This window comes from Mauremys mutica, chromosome 7, assembly GCF_020497125.1.
Source record: "Mauremys mutica isolate MM-2020 ecotype Southern chromosome 7, ASM2049712v1, whole genome shotgun sequence".
Classification (NCBI taxonomy): Eukaryota; Metazoa; Chordata; order Testudines; family Geoemydidae; genus Mauremys; species Mauremys mutica.
In genome coordinates, this window is record NC_059078.1 from 78,869,072 (window position 1) to 78,889,321 (window position 20,250).

Here is a 20,250-nt window from a genome sequence, read left to right on the forward strand (position 1 = left end):
AAACCAAGAACTTCACATGCCATTATTGTAACATGTCAACTGCAAATATGAAAAGGCATCATTTTTTCAATAATTAACTTTAGATGGTATAAAAACAGGTCAGCAGCTTTTGGGGTTTGTTTGTTTTGAAGTGTAGGAACCAAGGTGTAACAAAATACTACACAAGAAATGGTAAAAAATATACTTTGTAGCTTATTTTCAAGATATATTGCCATATGCAAGAATATAATTTGTCCATCTGTGGCTTAGCTATTAAAAAACTAAAGAGTTAATTTATTACAATGTCAAAGAATGTATTACCTCACTGAGCTGATAAGACCATTATAAATATAAGAACGGTTTCTCACCTCAGCTTTATACTGCCTTATTTGATCTGGAAGTACTAACTTTACAGCCATGTGCAGTACTGATAAGCACAAAGTTATGCTATTCTGCAATACAATCAATGTCAATTTACCTTATATATAGGCTCAATATCCTGTGGTTCTGGGCTTGATGGTATCGAGAGTGGGATGTCCTGAAGACAGACATTCTCATCATTCTGCCAGAGAAAAGGAAAGGAACGAAGGCCCATTCAGTTTGTTTGCTGAATAGCTAATTCCCAAAGTCAGTTTCAGACACCAAAGTATAAACACTGTGAGCTTTGCTATTATATTAAAAGAGCTGAGATTAACTTTTTCAATACCACTTAGGAAGTCTGCCATGAATAAGAATCAAGAACAACATTTCAAAACTAAAACAAGCTTTATAAAAATAAGAGAAACCCTTAACATGCTTTTTTAGATCACATTTTCATGACATTCTTCCTTGCTCTTCTTGTACCAGCATTTGCATTGCATTTCCACTATTCTTACAAAGCAAAGTAAATTGCAGTTATGCAGTTCTGGAACAAAATGTATTTTTAATGCTGTGACACTGTACTTATATTTACTATTGTACTGTTTAGCTGGTACCATCTCTTCACTTACAATCTGTGCCTTATAGAAGAATGGTCTGTCAAAACATCTCCCCAATATTAACAGTGAACCACATACATGTGTTATAACTCAGAACAAGAAACCTGTCCCCCAACAGTTCCAAATACCTGTCCAGAAAAATAATTAGTGAGAGGGACACAGTGGAGTGGTAGACCAAAGAGCCCTGAACTAGTGTACCTTGTTATTGAAAACCAGGCTACATTTGCAATGTTTCACTTTTCAGAATCCTATGCATCTGAGTTCTGTCTCCATTTAAGAGTTGCAATAATTAGGGAAAAAAATATAACACGACTGAGCAATATTAAAATGTGACTCTCACCTAAATTATACTAAAATAGTTCTTACTTCAACTGGAGATTATTTCTTAAACTCAAAAATATTTTTGCTTCTTAATAGGTTGACTAATACAGAATGAATCTACAACTATCAGACCCTATTTTTTTTAAATCAGCCCAATATGGTGCACAGTGAAAGAGCACGTTTTATTTTTAGCACTGCATTCTGAAATTAAGCACAGCCAGTACAACTGCAAAGATTGTGAAAAGATGACAAAAGATAATTGCATAACTGCTTCCTGAAGCATTTAAACAGCCATGACAAACAGCTGATAATGTGAAATGTTCTGTACCAGTGATACTGTCTTGAAAAGTCAGTTATGTCAAAGAATAAATCAGACAAAATATTGGAGAGAGATTCTCATGTCGCAATACCACTTTTGTATTATGTTTCATATGTTGCCTCAAATCACTACACACCACCACAACAAACATTACAATGCAACACCCTATTTTAAGGTTCTTCAAGGCTTCACTCCTGCTCCTGTGCTATGGAGAAAAAGGGTTCTCTTTCTGCCTAGCTCACTAGCTTCTGAAAGGGATGGGGATTATTTGTGGTTGCTATCCCGGTCACTTGGAAGGATGAAGAGTGATCCTGTTTGTTTCTCAATATTTGCTCAGTGATCCCCACATGCCTCAGGTAGCATTTGGAGAACTGTAATTTTCCAGGTTATCCTTCAATCTGCTTGTAACCAGGCAAAACAAAGAGTTCTAGTCACACTACTAGATTCCATGAGTGCAAATGTGCCTCTATAGCCACAGACTGATTAAAAACCCTAATGGGTCTTATTAAAATAATTGCCATGGATATGTGTGTTTTGCCCCCTAGTCCATGTGAATTACTTCCCACAGAATTTTACTATTAAATTACACAGGGCACTTGCCACTGAAGGAAGAGAGGTCTTCAGATGCTTTTTATAAAAAAAATAGCAAAAAAGTTATATGGAAGGAATTACAATGTAGTTTGAACTGGTAAAGTATTTTAATGAGAGTCCCCTTTACATGTTTGCTTCTCCATTTGCCAGCATCCCTCTGGCAGCAGCAGCCATACATCACAACCCTCAGCATCCTTAAACACTGTAGAAATAGCAAAACCATTTTTTACAAAAAATATGTGGTTATAATATAGTTTAAACTGAATTTACACTCGCAAGATACAAGATACACCTGCTCCTTACAATACCCTCTCCCTCTGCTCTTTTTACCATCTGACTATTGATTCTCAACAGGATCAAATTTCATGTCAGCTTTTCTTACTGAAGGCTTTTGACCACTTGGTGGAGACTGTAATTTAGCTTAAGCATCGCAGGACATATAGAGTGCTGTTCACTTCATCAGCTGCTGCTTGTTCCTTCTGCACAGCTTGCCAATACATGTGCAATATGCTCATATGGGCAGATGATAGTCCACTTTGATCAAGATATTTGTAGGATGATTTTTATTGTAATATTATTGTATAAAAACATTTTTAAAGGAGTAAGGTACTGCTAGGCTTCAGTAAGAACCAAGCAGTATCTGGTGGATTTCATTAAAAGGCATTTGCAGTGTAGTGTTAAGTTAAATTGTTATGCCTTTCCAAATAGTTATATGCACTTAGAAGAAAGGGTACGCACAGAAACAGGTATCAGTTTACGCCTGGGAAATGAAGACTATTTTAGCAAATTCAACTACAATTTAAAATTAGATTAATTTGCATACATTTTAAAAAAAGACGGTCACAGGAGCCTGGAATAATTCTTGCCACCTGCAGATGCAGACAACTAAAGAGGAATTCTAGTTAAAACTACTGACTTCATTACAAAGGGAATTAACGTGCGTAGGATATGTCACATCAGCAACAAGAGGTTTGTATGTGTTCTAGTAGTTATCAATTTTTTAAGCCTTATCATACACTTTTATATATTCAGAATTAAAGCAAGACGCAAGTTCATTTTCATTGCTCTTCCCATGATTAGGTGAATCACTTCCAATGCTTACAGTACACAGGTCTAACAATATATGGCCATTGGAACCTCAGCACACTATTCTGCACAATATTAATGACTACAAATACAGTTATTTTAGAAGGAGTTCAGCATTTTCCTTCTTCCCTCTTTCTTTTCAGCTGTATTGCCAACATGAAAAGTTTAGCACCAGAAGGAGCATCATTTTCCCTATGTAAAGAAAGGGAGCTTCAAATAGGATTAGCAAGAATAACTACAACTAGCTATTAAGGTATATTGCATTTTGACTGACTAGATATAATATTTAGTCATGTGTCACCTTTTGGGAAATTTGAACAACGGAATGTAAACCTTTATTTTCAGAAACATGTAATAATGCATTAAATAAAGCTGTTCTTCTTATGCTGTCATGTGACAGTGGACCTAAGTTTAGTAAGTCAACCACCAACATATATCAAACAGCAACATGCATACAAATACTAGTTCTTTATTCAACTGACATTTTCTAAATAACTGGAATATTTTATTGCTTATCTAGGAATATCAAAAGGTTAAATGTATATTTCTACAATAGGCGTGTGTAAATATAATTGGGCTAGTCGCATTTGTGCCTAATGTAGCTACTCAATAAAACACTTCTTTGCAATGAGGACAGCTTCAGTACAATTTGATGTAAATTCAAAGAAACTGGAAAGCGCCAGCATAAAAACAAATACTTTCCAAATATGCCTAATTTGAATTTTACATAGTAAAAACCAAATCAGCAGCAACACAAGACAATTTTACCTAATTTCCTTAATTGAAAGTTGATTCTGGAAAGTGGTGCTGTTAGAGAGAATAGAAAATTAATCCAATACTATTTGTAACTATTTTCTAATTAATTTAAAATGTGTGATAAACAGCTTATAAGTCTCAAATTCCAGTAGTCCTATTATGATTACTTCTGACATTTATTCAAGTTTAGACAAGGAAACACACTAATTGTGCTTCTGTTCTACACAATGGAACGTCTCACATTTAATTAGCCACGTAGAAAGCTGAAAACTGAATTTATAATGCAGAACTGTTTCTATGCAGCCTATAAATGACATTGATTGCATTGATATTTAAACCAAGCAATCTGTTTTGACAAAAGATCCATCATTGCTGCTTTAGATCCACATCCTTCTGTTGACTATGACTACCAGTAATCCGAGACACTAGTTTTCCATACACATTTTCAATTTCATTATTTTTGTTGGAATTTTTCTCTTCCAATTTGTTTTACTGGACTTTTACATCCTGATTCAACAAGGTACTTAAGCATGTGGCTACCTTTTAGAAGCCACGTTGTAGTCAATTGGACTAGTCATGTGCTTAAAGTTAGGTATGTATTAAAGTACCTTGTTGAATCAGAGCCTCAGAGTTGAAATCAGAAGTAGTCCCAAGTAAGTCACGACACTTGGAAAAGTATCCACACATCTTATTTATAGCGATAAAATCATAATACATGTGCTCTCCCCCTCTTCATCTTCCTGCTGGAAAAACTAACACTGTTAAAAGACAAAAGGCTGCCCCCCGACACATCCCTCTTAATTGCTATATTTTTGAAGAGCAACATCAATATTTTCAAAAGTAACTTTTACCACTTTAAGTGCAATGTGTTTATTTTGTACAATACAAGTTTGGTGGCAACAGAGTAAGACTCAAAAGACACAGTTCTTTTGCAGTGCCCTGGGATTAAGTCTAAGCAGTCAGTTCTCATCAATTTAAATTAAGAACTGAGCTGACTTCAACATTGCAATCACAATGGCTATTACTTAGAGTGACACTTGAATTTATTTGTGACATTTTTATTTCAGTTTTAAAGTGGAATATGAAGCAGAACCCACACAGAAAGTTAATTTCATTCCAAAGAAATCTGCATTTTTGTTAAGGGTCACATTACAGATCAGCTGATTTTATTGTCTTAGAATGGCCTTAATGAATGTTATGGGTTTAATTTTAAATGCTATACACCTAGATATAATACTTAATAGCCCTTTGTTTCAGAAATTAAAATTTTCTCTAATGCAACTTCTGTCACTCTAAATGATTTAATGTACTTTTATAGTATATTTGAAATATATATAACAAATACTGAAGTGCTTATTTTAAATTTTCAAGCCTGCATCTGTAATGGTCACATCTATACTTTAGGGTGGGAAGAAGTATTCAATATAAAATATTGATGGTTAATAACAGAGTACTTTACTTGCCTCTAATTCTGATTTCCCCTAAGATACCATAAAAACCCCATTTGACTAAAATTCTGCAGGTCAGATCCCTGAATAGGCACTAATACACAGTAAGAAAGATTTGGCCTCCCATTTCTTTTTTGGACTATTATTTTTTTTTAGAGAAACAAGGTGGGTGAGGTATTTTATTGGACTTCTGTTGGTGAGACACACAAGCTTTCCCCATTTTATATTGACAATATTACAGTTCAATTTACTTGACATGTCACAGTGTGCCTTCTGCTGTTTCATTTAGGTTGGTACTTGATATATAATTTTTTTACTTTTTTTAATATGCATATACACTGAGAAACAACACATTTAGTAAGAGAAAAAAGTACTTTAAAAACATTTATACTGTTATTCCATTCCTTTCAAAAAGGAAAAGAATAAAATCTCTAAAAGACCAGGAGAGTTAAAAGATAGATGTCGTCCTCCTCATAATAAGCCATCATAAATGAATAGATCTCAGAGTCTGTACTGATTATTACCTCAGTCAGGTAAACTAATCATTACACCTTAGGGATTCTCTGCAAATATTTGATTACACTAATTAAAATACAGTATTGAGATTTGCAGTTTGTACAGAGATTAAAAATGTTTGTCAGTTTCCTGCTCTTGAGTGAGGCTAAGCTTTTGAAGCTTTCAGCAGAGAAAGGCAAATATAGGGCTAAGGTAAAATCTAACTACCATCATCTGCATTAGTATTTCATATATAGTTTCACTTGGACTATTTACCCATTTTCTCTTTGCGGCCTACAAAACAAGAGGAGATCTATGCATTAAGGCTCCAATTTAGCAAATCAATGGAACTAGTCACATGCTTAAAGATAGGCACTTGCTTAAGTATCTTGCTGAATCAGAACCTCAGACTGCTAGAGAATAATGATGCTATTTAGTATCACCAGTTAAAATCACGAATCAACCACTCATGAGACAGAAAGGATCTGCTGAGGCGATCCGCCAGAGCGTTCCGGACCCCTGGGAGAAAGGACGCTACCAGGTCTATCGATTGGGCTATGCAGAAGTCCCAGAGCTGGATGGCTTCCTGGCAAAGAGGGGAGGACCGTGTTCCTCCCTGCTTGTTTATGTAATACATGGCCGTTGTGTTGTCTGTGAACACTGAGACACAACGGCCTTGTAGGTGCTGTTGAAACGCCTGGCACGCAAGGCGGACTGCTCTCAGCTCTCGGACATTGATGTGCAAGGCCAGTTCTTGAGCTGACCAAAGGCCCTGAGTGCGAAACTGACCCAGGTGAGCACCCCAGCCGAGAGACGAGGCGTCCATCATCAGGGACACCGAGGGGTAAGGCAGATGGAATGGCATCCTTGCACACACCAGGGAGGGCGTCGACCACCAGTCGAGGGAGCCTAGAATGCTCGGGGGGATCGTGACGATCATGTCTATGCTTTCTCTGCTCGGGTGGTATACCGAGGTGAGCCACGATTGGAGTGGACGGAGGTTCGGTTACGAACGTGCAGGCAGCCATGTGACCCAGGAGACCTAGGCAAGTGCGAGCCGAAGTTGTCAGGAAGTTCCGTAGACCTTGTATAATTGTTGCCATCGCCTGAAACCGAGGCTGAGGTAAGCAGGCTCTGGCAAGATTGGAGTCCAGGATGCCCCCAATGAATTCTATTCTCCGTGTGGGAATCAGAGTGGATTTCTCTATATTGATCATCAGGCCTAGACGCAGGAATAGGTCCTTGACGATGCCCACATGACTGGTAACTTCGGCCTCGGAGGTCCCTTGAATGAGCCAGTCGTCTAGATACAGAAAAACATGTATCCGATGGCGGCGGAGGGAAGTGGCGACTACAGCCATGCACTTTGTGAATACTCTTGGGGCTGTAGAGAGGCCAAACGGAAGGACCATAAACTGGAAATGTTGACAGTTGGCCACAAACCAGAGGTACCTTCTGTGTGGAGGATAAATGGCAACGTGAAAATACGCGTCAAGTATCAGAGAGGTAGCCGTGTTAGTCTGGTTCTATAAAACCAAAAGCCAAAGCCAAACTTTTGAAGGCATGCCTGAGGACGGCGTACCAGTTATTACCCAGGATCCGTTCCCTCCCTTTTACAACCACCTCTCCTTTTTCCTCCCTGCGTGGTCCCATCTAACCTCAGATCATTGGGTCCTATGCACGGTGGAACTTGGGTACCGCCTCCAGTTTATTTCACCCCCCACCTCCCACCCTCCATCCTCGTCCCTCTTCAGGGACCCCTCTCATGAGCAATTCCTCTTGCAAGAGGTGCGGATGCTCCTTGCCATCGGAGCTATAGAGGAGGTACCAAAGGACGAAAGGGGCAAGAGGTTCTACTGCCGCTGTTTCCTAATCCCCAAGGCGAAGGGAGGTCTCAGACCTATCCTAGACCTGCGGGAACTCAAGTTCATGATAAAGCTGAAGTTCCGCATGGTATCCCTGGGGACCATCATCCCATCCTTGGATCCCGGAGACTGGTATGCCGCCCTTGATATGAAGGATGCGTATTTTCACGAAGCAGCAAAGAATCCTGTGGCACCTTATAGACTAACAGACGTTTTGCAGCATGAGCTTTCGTGGGTGAATGCCCACTTCGTCGGATGCAAGAGTGGAAATTTCCAGGGGCAGGTAAATATAAGCAAGCAAGAAGCAAGCTAGAGATAACGAGGTTAGATAAATCAGGGAGAATGAGGCCCTGTTCTAGCAGTTGAGGTGTGAAAACCAAGGGAGGAGAAACTGGTTCTGTAGTTGGCAAGCCATTCACAGTCTTTGTTTAATTCTAAACTGATGGTGTCAAATTTGCAAATGAACTGAAGCTCAGCAGTTTCTCTTAGAAGTCTGGTCCTAAAGTTTTTTTGCTGGAGGATAGCCACCTTAAGATCGGCTATTGTGTGGCCAGGGAGGTTGAAGTGTTCTCCTACAGGTTTTTGTATATTGCCATTCCTAATATCTGATTTGTGTCCATTTATCCTTTTCCTTAGAGACTGTCCAGTTTGGCCGATGTACATAGCAGAAGGGCATTGCTGGCATATGATGGCATATATTACATTGGTGGATGTGCAGGTGAATGAACCGGTGATGGTGTGGCTGATCTGGTTAGGTCCTGTGATGGTGTTGCTGGTGTAGATGAAGAGTATCCCTGATGATGCCACAGCACAACTGGTTGCTGAGCTCTGTGCCTTTGTCCTCACACACAACTATTTCAAATTTGATGACAATATATACCTCCAGATCAGTGGCACCGCTATGGGCACCCGCATGGCCCCACAATATGCCAATATTTTTATGGCCGACCTGGAACAACGCTTCCTCAGCTCCTGTCCACTCACACCCCTTCTCTACCTACGCTACATTGATGACATCTTCATCATCTGGACCCATGGGAAGGAGACTCTGGAAAAATTCCACCACGATTTCAACAGCTTCCACCCCTCCATCAACCTCAGCCTGGACCAATCTACACGGGAGGTCCACTTCCTAGACACCACGGTGCTAATAAGTGATGGTCACGTTAACACCACCCTATACCGAAAACCTACCGACCACTATGCCTACCTTCATGCCTCCAGCTTCCATCCCAGACACACCACAAGATCCATTGTCTACAGCCAAGCACTGAGGTACAACCGTATCTGCTCTAACCCCGCAGACAGAGACCAACACCTAGAAAATCTCCACCAAGCATTCTCAAAACTACAGTACCCGCACGAGGAAATAAGGAAACAGATCAACAGAGCCAGACGTGTACCCAGAAGCCTCCTACTGCAAGACAAACCCAAGAAAGAAACCAACAGGACTCCACTGGCCATCACATACAGTCCCCAGCTAAAGCCCCTCCAACGCATCATCAGGGATCTACAACCCATCCTGGACAATGATCCCACACTTTCACAGGCCTTGGGTGGCAGGCCAGTCCTCGCCCACAGACAACCTGCCAACCTGAAGCATATTCTCACCAGTAACTGCACACCGCACCATAGTAACTCTAGCTCAGGAACCAATCCATGCAACAAACCTCGATGCCAACTCTGCCCACATATCTACACCAGCAACACCATCACAGGACCTAACCAGATCAGCCACACCATCACCGGTTCATTCACCTGCACGTCCACCAATGTAATATATGCCATCATATGCCAGCAATGCCCTTCTGCTATGTACATCGGCCAAACTGGACAGTCTCTAAGGAAAAGGATAAATGGACACAAATCAGATATTAGGAATGGCAATATACAAAAACCTGTAGGAGAACACTTCAACCTCCCTGGCCACACAATAGCCGATCTTAAGGTGGCTATCCTCCAGCAAAAAAACTTTAGGACCAGACTTCTAAGAGAAACTGCTGAGCTTCAGTTCATTTGCAAATTTGACACCATCAGTTTAGAATTAAACAAAGACTGTGAATGGCTTGCCAACTACAGAACCAGTTTCTCCTCCCTTGGTTTTCACACCTCAACTGCTAGAACAGGGCCTCATTCTCCCTGATTTATCTAACCTCGTTATCTCTAGCTTGCTTCTTGCTTGCTTATATTTACCTGCCCCTGGAAATTTCCACTCTTGCATCCGACGAAGTGGGCATTCACCCACGAAAGCTCATGCTGCAAAACGTCTGTTAGTCTATAAGGTGCCACAGGATTCTTTGCTGCTTCGTGAAAATACGCGTCCTTCATATCAAGGGCGGCATACCAGTCTCCGGGATCCAAGGATGGGATGATGGTCCCCAGGGATACCATGCGGAACTTCAGCTTTATCATGAACTTGTTGAGTTCCCGCAGGTCTAGGATAGGTCTGAGACCTCCCTTCGCCTTGGGGATTAGGAAACAGCGGCAGTAGAACCCCTTGCCCCTTTCGTCCTTTGGTACCTCCTCTATAGCTCCGATGGCAAGGAGCATCCGCACCTCTTGCAAGAGGAATTGCTCGTGAGAGGGGTCCCTGAAGAGGGACGAGGATGGAGGGTGGGAGGTGGGGGGCGAAATAAACTGGAGGCGGTACCCAAGTTCCACCGTGCATAGGACCCAATGATCTGAGGTTAGATGGGACCACGCAGGGAGGAAAAAGGAGAGGTGGTTGTAAAAGGGAGGGAACGGATCCTGGGTAATAACTGGTACGCCGTCCTCAGGCATGCCTTCAAAAGTTTGGCCCCACTGGTGGTTTAGAGGGACCCTGATTTTGGCCCCCTTGGGGCCCCGACTGACGCCTATGACCGGCTCGGCCACGCCTTCTGCCAAAGTCCCGTCTTTGTCTAGGCGCAGGGTAAGGGCGGTGGGGCTGGAAAGGCCGGCGCTGAGTCACCGGCGTGTGCATGCCGAAAGAGCGCATAGTGACCCTGCTGTCCTTTAGGCTTTGCAGCCTAGGGTCAGTTTTTTCAGAGAACAGGCCTTTGCCATCGAAGGGCAAGTCCTGTACAGTATGCTGCAGCTCCGGGGGAAGGCCCGACACCTGGAGCCATGAAATGCGCCTCATGGCAACACCCGAAGCCAGAGTCCTGGCAGCAGAGTCAGCTGCATGCAACGAGGCCTGGAGGGAACTTCTCGCCACTTTCTTCCCTTCTTCCAGGAGGGCAGCAAACTCCTGACGGGAGTCCTGAGGAAGCAACTCCATAAATTTGCCCACCGCCGCCCAGGTGTTGTAATTGTAGCGGCTAAGCAGGGCTTGCTGGTTTGCTACGTGGAGTTGCAGGGCCCCTGCCAAGTACACCTTACAGCCCAGTAAGTCCATTCGCCTAGCCTCCTTCGATTTAGGGCTGGTGCCTGCTGGCCATGGCGTTCCCTCTCATTGACGGACTGGACGACAAGGGAGCAAGGGGGAGGATGTACATATAGGTACTCGTACCCCCTGGAGGGTACCATGTACTTGCGTTCGACTCCCCTGGCCGTGGAGACTGCCAGATAGTAACCGCATTGGCTTGGATCGTCCGCATGAACGGTAGGGCCACTCTAGTGGGTGCATCAGCCAACAGAATGTCTACGACCAGATCCTCTATCTCCGAGACTTCCTCCACTTGGAGGTTCATATTGAGTGCCACCCATCTCAGGAGGTCCTGATGGGCCCTCAAGTCAATTGGAGGAGGGCCCGAGGAGGATGTTCCTGCCACCGCCTCATCTAGGGAGGAGGAAGAAGAAAGGCCGGGGACAAGCGGGTCCTGCATGGGCTCGTGCTCCTGGACGACCTCCTGTTCCAGAGGGATCTGGGAGTCCAGTGGCTGAACCGGGGCTTCCTCCGTACCGGTTGGAGGGGGACGGCTAACTGTCACCTCTGGCACCAGGTGTTCTGACGGAACAGAGCGAGATGGGATCACAAGTACACCTTGGGCCTGGCAGTACGCCCAAGTTGTCCAGAATGACCACTGATTGGGGCCAGGGTCCTGGGCCTGGGGCTCCTGGAAGACTCTGGTGGGCACATCCGAATCACGGTCCTGCGCATATGAACTTCCCGCGTGGGACGACACTGATGCATGTCTGGATGGCCATGGAGGAGCTGAAAAGCCCTGGGCAGAGTCTCCCTCTCTAGCTGACGTTGCTCGACGCGGCACCGGGTATCGGTACCGGGAGGCATACCGGTACCGGGAGCGAGATCGGGACCTGCGACCAGAGCAGTGCCGGGAGGTCGACCGAGATCTCGAGGCTCGACGTCGGGAGTGGCTACGAGAGTCACGGTACCTGGAGTGGTGCTGGGAGCTGGAGCAGTGCCGAGTGTACCGGGCCGACGAATGGGACGCTGACTGGTGCCACAAGTACGACCGGTACCGAAATGGAGAACGGTGCCGGGACTGCGAGCGGCGTCGGGACCTGGATCGGCGACGGGACCGAGAACATCTGCGGGACCGCGAACGTGAACAGTGCTGCTCTGCGGTGCCGACGGAGGGTGATCTGATCAAGGCAGGCTTGCCGATTGACTATATAACCCGCGCCGGCGGTGCCGGGGGTTGAGGCAGCGCAGACTCCATCATTGCAATCAACTCCCTCGCCGTTGAAAATGTCTCCGGCGTGGAGGGAATAGTGAGCTCAACCACGGCTCGCACCGGGGAGCTTTCAGGCACCGGACTCGACGGCACCGATGTTGTCAGTGCCACGGCAGGTATCGGTGCCGGGCGGTCCGACTTAGTAGAGCGTTCGGGCTGCGGAGCAGGCGGCGTGGACGCAGCAGGAGTCGTGTGTCTCTTCGCCCTCAGGGAGAGGGATCGGTGCTGAGCGGACGTCGGTGCCGGCAACGGCCGGTGCCAAGAGGCCTTGGTGGTACCGGTGCGATCCGGTGCCGAGGGAGCGCTTCTTGAAGACTGTCCAGTGCTCGGTGCCGAGGGCGGAGGAGTAAGAGCTGCCTCCATCAGGAGCTGCTTGAGACAAACGTCCCACTCCTTTTTTGTTCTCGGCTTAAAGGCCTTACAAATGCGGCACTTATCTGTTAGGTGAGATTCCCCGAGGCACTTAAGATAGGAGTCGTGGGGATCTCCTGTCGGCATCGGCTTGTGGAAGGCCGAGCACGGTTTGAAACCCGGTGAACCGGGCATAGGCCCCGGCACCGGGTGCAGGGAAGGGGGGATAATCCCCGAACCCCTCTGAAATATATACACTAACTATACTAGAAACGAATAAAGTTAACTACAACTATATAAATCTGAAGTATATATACAAGAATTAACGAGAGAACTACAAGTAGCTAGGGAAGTGGAGGTCAGCTAAGCCGCGCTCCACTGTTCCAACGACCGACACAGGCGGTAAGAAGGAACTGAGGGGCCGTTGGGTCAGCAGGGGTATATATTCGGCGCTATAGCGGCGCCACTCCAGGGGGCGACCCAGCCGACCCACCGAGTGTTGCTAGGGTAAAAATCTTCCGACGAACGTGCACGCGGCGCGCGCACACCTAATTTGAATCGATATGAGCAAGCACTCGAAGAAGAAGAAGGGGTGTTATGATTAATAATTTGCAACATGTTTTTCCAGTTAGTTACTGTTGTTCTGCCGTTCTGCCAATTAGTTATCATATACAAAGTACTACAAAATCCTCCAGTGGCTGGGGGCTTATAGCTCCCAGTCCTATCGTTTATTTGAACATTTATCCCTTGTAAAACTCTAAATGTTTTCACTTCTACTGCTGTGTTTACCTGAAGATTTCCTAACATTTTCACATTTTTGATAGTCTTAAATTTCGAATTGCCCCAACATATCCACCTGAAAATTCTGAAGCCTAGCCCAGTCCCACATATAATAATGTAGATCAGTAGTGCTCAAGTTTTAACAACCCAAGGACCCCAATTTTGACTTAAAATTTTTGCAGACTTCCAAGCCCTCAACTCAGCCCCAGGCCCTGTCCCCACTCCACCCCTGCACCTCCTCTTCCCCACCTTTTTCTAACCCCTGCCCTGAGTGCACCACCTCCCCACTCCTCCCGCTCCCTCCCAGCACCTCCTGCATGCCACTGAAGAGCTGTTCCCCAGTGTGCAGGAGGTGCTGGAAGAAAAGGGGAGGAGTTGATCAGTGGGGCCTGTGGACCCTTTGGAGTGCCGTCTGCGGACCCCAGTTTGAGAAACTCTGGTGTAGATGATGGATAGGCATCAATTATGTTGGAACAGAAGAAAACAAAGGCCCTTTCAAAAACGCTGAAGCTAGCTTTTTTTTTATTATTATTATTAAAGTGGGGAAAGAAAAGTCTGTTGCCACAGTCTGCAAGAGAGACAAAAAGAGCCATTACAAATACAGCAATCCTTAACTACATTCACCCCAATCCTGAAATAAAATTAACCTTTAGAAAATAAACGTGTCAGTTAAAAAAATCCAAACTCAGAACAGAAATAATTATCTTTGCCAGAATTGAGCAGCATCAAAGGAGCTTTGGGCATCTCATGAACAGGAGGAAAACAAAAAGAAAAAAGGTACAGCATTTCTGCATTGGAATGTCTTCTGTTGTGCATTGGAACTTCCTCCTTCTCCTGTTGCGGAGGATATGGTAGCTTCACAGGACATGCCTGGTCTCCCCTATGGATCCTCACCAACCCCCATTCTATTTTTCAGTGCATAAGCTGTAGAGACCAGTTTCAGTTTCATAATGCCATTGCTTAGAATGTTCAAGGCTCTCATTGTGCAGTGAAGAGGAATCAACATACAGAAAAAAAAACCTCCAGAGAGAAACAGAGTTCCGTTAATTTGTTCTTCCTAGATGTTTGAATATCACACTAACTACAGCAAAACATTCTAGACTAGAAATGCAGATTGACACAAACACTAAACCTTTGTGCTTCTATCACTGACTTGTAAATCAACAGCATGCTCCTAGTTTGCAGTCTTCCCAACTTCTCAATTGAATAATTTATCTAAGATTCCTTTTTCTCTGAAGAAATTTTTCAAAGACACACAAATCATGACTATGCTGTCATTTCAAACCAAAAAAAACACCGAACTTTTCTTCTGCTCTGATCTATCATTCTGCTTTAAAATTGCCATACCACTTACTTGTGAATGCCTAGATTGCAGAAAAAACTAAATATGAATATTTTCATAAGACAAGAGATGTAATAAGGAAGTGTTATAAACAGCTCAAAAAGTCATTGGAAAAAATGAACAGCAGCAAGGGATCTCATGTAAGTAAAAATATAGAAGTTGTACCTAAGGAAAGCACATTTTGTGGGTTCATGATATGGATAAAGGGCATACATCTGACTAGACATAGGGCTGAATTAAGACAATAAAGGGGCCTCGGTACATCTCCGTATGTGGGTCTCTCTTTGACCTGTCACTGTGATGGGCTCAAGTCCCCCTTACCAATTCCATCCTTTGTCCATATGGCCTATATTGAATTCTTCGTATGTTTTCCAGTGAAGCTGAAAAAGACTTGACTCTTTTGGTAAGTCAGAATTTCATTTTACACAGTGCAGTGTTATCCCGCATTGTTGAATCAGCATCTGTGAGGTCACAGACTAACTCACACTGGGTGAAACTAGTACTTGTATCCCAGAAAAGTGACTTTGAAAACTTCTTGTTGAAATGAGGATTTTAAAAATTGGAAGTTTTGAATCCAGAGGTATATCCCTAGCAGAGTACACCAATGTTTCTTTATGGAATTTTATTTTTATAATTAAAATACTTAAACTTGTTTTAAAATAAGGGTATTTGGCTAGACCACAATTGGTTGTTAGAGAAGAAACCAAGGCATTAAATTAATACAATACTATATTTAAGATGAAATTAGCTGCTGCTACTAGTCTGTTATGATCTAATATATATACACATAGGTGTGATGGTGTATGCTTCCCACACTCACCCTGAAGGGGTTAACGTAGGCCAGATGGGCCAATTAACCTGTTAGGCTGCAAACAGGAGGACATTTAGGCTGAGAGGAAAGCCCTAATCTACTGCACATGTTCCACAAATACAAAAGATAATGAAAATAAGCCATTTTAGTAATGCTCATTGAACAACCTGTTTTTCCCACAGAAAACCCATTTCAGATAAATACCAGCATTGTTATTTAGCAATGCTGTATTTTCTGTTGCTTGTTTTCTAATGACTTTCTCAGAGAACCAGTCTCAAAAAAAGGGGGGGAGGGAGAGGAGGGGCTAATACATAGGAATTGAATAGTTTTTGGTTTTGGTGGTTTTTTTCAGAATTCTGCGAGGGGCCAGCTAATCTAACAGAGAACTCAGATTACTTACCTAACAATGCTTCCTTAATCAGGTTTAGGTTTAAGTAAAATCATAGAATGATAGTAAGGAAATTTTCAAGCACAATACATTCTCAAAGAAAGTCTAACACTTGTTCGTGTTACTAGTATCTAAAGGTGAGCAGAAAGCAAGTGGCAGTTCTGTTTATTTCAACAATAGGAACAAATAGAAAGGCATTCAACACCAACAACCCAAAATAAACACTTTTAGCTACCCCCAAAGACTGGGACAACAGTCCCCACTCTACCTAAAATCCTTGTATACCCTAAAGTCACAACAAGCAAATTCCATATTAACCAACATTTCACATAAATCTTTCTTAATATATTACACAGTTTTTCAAAGTTTTGACAACCCAAAGGATAATAAATTGATCCAGAAGGGTTTTGCAGATGCTATGGCTTCACTTTTTTGTTGGGGTGTTTCAATGAAGTGTGCACCAGGTTTTTTGCAACAAGATTATGTGCCAACCAGGAACTGAACTGAGGCCATAAATTCACTTCACAACTGCCGAAGAACAATTAGGCTATGTCTACATTACAGACTTTACAGCATATCCCATGTAGCCACTCTGCCAACAGGAGAGAGTTCTCCCATCGTCATAATTAAACCATCCCCAATGAGCAGCTGTAGCTATGTTGGCAGGAAAGTGCTGTCCACACGGGTGCTTCTGTCGGTGCAACTTATGTTGGTCAGGGTTTTTTTTTCCCATACCCCTGACCAACAAAAGTTTTACCCACAAAAGTGTTAGTGTAGACATAGCCTTAGACTATTGATTCCTACCTACCAATGCCAATTCTGAAGCACTGCTTTTAGAGATTTACCTGTTTCCCATTAGCAATCTCTTGAAAATCCAGGCATCATTAAAACCATTTTAAAGGCTTTTCAAAGTCAAGGAATGCAACATTTTAGACAGCATATCACATTTTCTTAACTCCTTCACAAATTTACATGTGTATGTATTTTAATTTTATATTTGTAATAACCAAATGATTACCCTTTGGTACAACAGTGTATGTGAAACAATTAGTGGAGCCTGTCCTACAAGCCCAGGTTTAAAGTGATAATTAAATGTGATCAGCTGTAGTCACGCAAAAGCCACGTTGGAAGTTATTACTCTTACAATCAAGTAGACTTCCTACGAATGACGGGAAATAACTTTCAAAAGAGGTCTAAAGTCAAATATACTGTTGTTGAACTGCTATGCAATATGCAAGCCTAGCCAGGGAGGGGCAACTAAGTAAATCATCTCCTATAAACTGAGTCATAGCAAAAATGAAAGCTACCGCCTTGTTCACAATTCACACAGCTTAGTCCATAGAGAACAAAAAGCGTTGTATTCTTTTATACAGCTTTGAAGAGCCTAGAGAGATTTAATTCAAAAGCATATATCCCTGAACGATTGCCACACCACTCACAAGGTATAATGAGGACACTTAAAAGGGGCAAAATTTTCCATAAACACCTAAGTGATTTAGAACCCTGATTCAGAGTGAAAGCCAATGGGCACTTTTGCAAATTTTGCCCAAGAAACCATTTTGAGAGGACTCTGACACTTCTTAGATCTGTAGACACAGCCACATCTGAGAGTTTACTGTGAGCTTTACCTATGTCTAAAATGAAGACAAACTTTCAAATATTAAAACTAAATGGAAAAGTAAGTTAAGAAAAGTGACAGTATTAAGCTAATAAAGTGATATTTTCCCACATTTCAGAAAAGTTTCTGGCAGATCTCCCAGCTCTGCTAATCTCTTCACAAGATTTGTTTCTAAAACTTTGCTGAATAATTAATGGGAGCTGGAGTAGGATGACAAATGTGGGCATGGGAGGCACAGCAGCCAGTCAAGGGAGCTGTTGAAGGTGGTGGGCAACGTTGGTGTAAATCAAAGGGTTCTAGTATGACACATACTGCAATCCTTTGTTTACATAGCTGTTCTAACACACCAGTTCAATGGTATATCAGGATTAGAGAGTTAGTTCAGGGTGAGGAGGGAAGTAATAGAAAAAATGTGTTGCAAATGTGATAAATAAAACTTCTGTTTACTCTTGGGTCTGAAACTAGGTTAGATAGGACAACAAAATCTAAAATTTTCTGACAGTCAACTACAAATGTGAGTCTTCAGCAGCTTTCTTTACAATGCATCTTAAAATCTAACTGGAATATTGTGAATGTGTGATACAGTAGTTCAAATAGTTCTTTGTAAATAATCAATCAAATGTCTTTAAATGAAATAATCTTACCAACAACATCTTCTTCACAACTTTTAACATCCAGTTGGGGGACGCACACACACAATTCATTTTTAGAGCTGATGCAACACTACCTCAAGGTACAAGGAGTTTAACCTGCACTATGTTGAAATTTTCACCTTGGCAAGAGTATCATCTAGATTTCGATCCCCAATTTAAAAATGGCACTGGTGCTAAAGTATTATATGCGACTAACTAGTAGTGAATTTGCATACCATATGTTCTGCAGTAACTCAGCAGAAAGTCATATTGTTATGGATCAGATAAAAAGCCTTAATTCCCATTTTTCCAACCTACTGTTTGACAGGCTCCAAACCTTGCCATCTGCTCTTACCATTCAACCTGTCCCTTTTACACCAAGGGGTAAACTGAGCTCACATAAATATGTTTTAATACAGCTAAATGTAAATGTATATATCTAGGAACAAAGAATATAAGCCATACTTGCAGGATAGGGGCCTCTATCTTGGGAAGCAGTGACTCTGAAAAAGATTTGGAGGTCATGGTGGATAATTAACTGAACATGAGCTCCCAGTGTGATTCTGTGGCCAAAAGAGCTAATATGATCCTGAGATGCATAAACAGTGGAATCTCAAGTAGGAGTAGAGAGGTTGTTTTACCTCTATATTTGGCACTGGTGTGACCACTCTTAGAATACTGTGTTCAGTTCTAGTGCCCACAATTCAAGAAGGATGTTGATAAATTATAGACAGTTCAGAGAAAAGCCACAAGAATGATTAAAGAATTAGAAAACATGCCTTATGGTGATAGATTCAAAGAGCTCAATCTATTTAGCTTAACAAATAAGGCTGAGGGCTGACTATAAATGTAAGTATCTACATGGGGAACAAATATTTAATAATGAGCTCTTTGACCTAACAGAGAACAGTATAACACGATCAAATAGGTGGAAGTTGAATCTAGACAAATCAGACTGGAAGCAAGATGTACATTTTTAATGGTGACAGTAATTAACCATTGGAACAATTTACTAAGGGTTGTGGGAGATTCTTCATCATTGATGTTTTTAAAAATCAAGACTGGGATGTTTTTCAAAATAATTCCTAGAGGATATATTTTAGAAGTTCTATGACCTGCTACCCAGCAGGTCAGACTAGATGATCACAATGGTCCCTTCTGGCCTTGGCGTCTATGAACCCCTCATTGCCTTTACTTCCTCTTCTAATTCTCTTCTTGATCCACCCCCAAATTGGATTCCATCCTCCAATAACACTGACCTCAGTGAAATCAGTCAAGGACTCCAAGATACATGTAAGGGACGCTTCTCTATCCTCATCGTCTATATCTCCCTACTGCTTTAGGATATGGATCACCCTCTTTTCCCAGCTTTTCCCAGCTCTGCTTTATTGGTCCTCCCACTCCGTGGACCATTGCTTCATTAGATCCATTATTTGCACCAAATTCACTTATCTTCCCTGCATTTGTTGGTGTCCATTAAGCTTCCACACTCTCTCCCCTTTACTCACACCTAACCTTCTCCTACTGTTTCAACTACCATCTCTGTGTTAATGAATCTTCTAGTCTCTCTCTGCTTAGTCTCATCTCTAGATCCCCCTCAGACATTGTCTTGGATATTCAGCTGCTTCTGACACCCCACCCGACCTCTCCAAAGCAGAACATTCATTTTTCTGCCTAGTCCCTCTTTTTTGCCTTCCATTTCTTTCTCCATTATTGACTCCCATCCTCTCTGTCTCCTAGGCTCGCAATCTTGGTGAAATTTACAACATCTCTCCTACTGAAGTCTGTAACCTGCTCCTGTCTGACCTCACTGTCTCACTTCTATGCTCTTAAGTCTGTCCAGAATTAAAAGTGATATTGCCAAAGTCACCC

At 42.6% G+C, this 20,250-nt stretch overlaps 1 protein-coding gene across 9 annotated transcripts in view; it reads right to left on the reverse strand.

Annotated features, from left to right (window-relative positions):
- CCSER2 (coiled-coil serine rich protein 2) overlaps positions 1 to 20,250 on the reverse strand; it is a 139,820-nt gene that overhangs the window by 47,080 nt on the left and 72,490 nt on the right. For all 9 annotated transcript variants that reach the window (XM_045024046.1, XM_045024049.1, XM_045024043.1 and 6 more), the window contains exon 7: positions 458 to 541. In XM_045024046.1, coding sequence (XP_044879981.1) covers positions 458 to 541 — 84 coding nt within the window. The remainder of the gene's footprint in view (positions 1 to 457; positions 542 to 20,250) is intronic.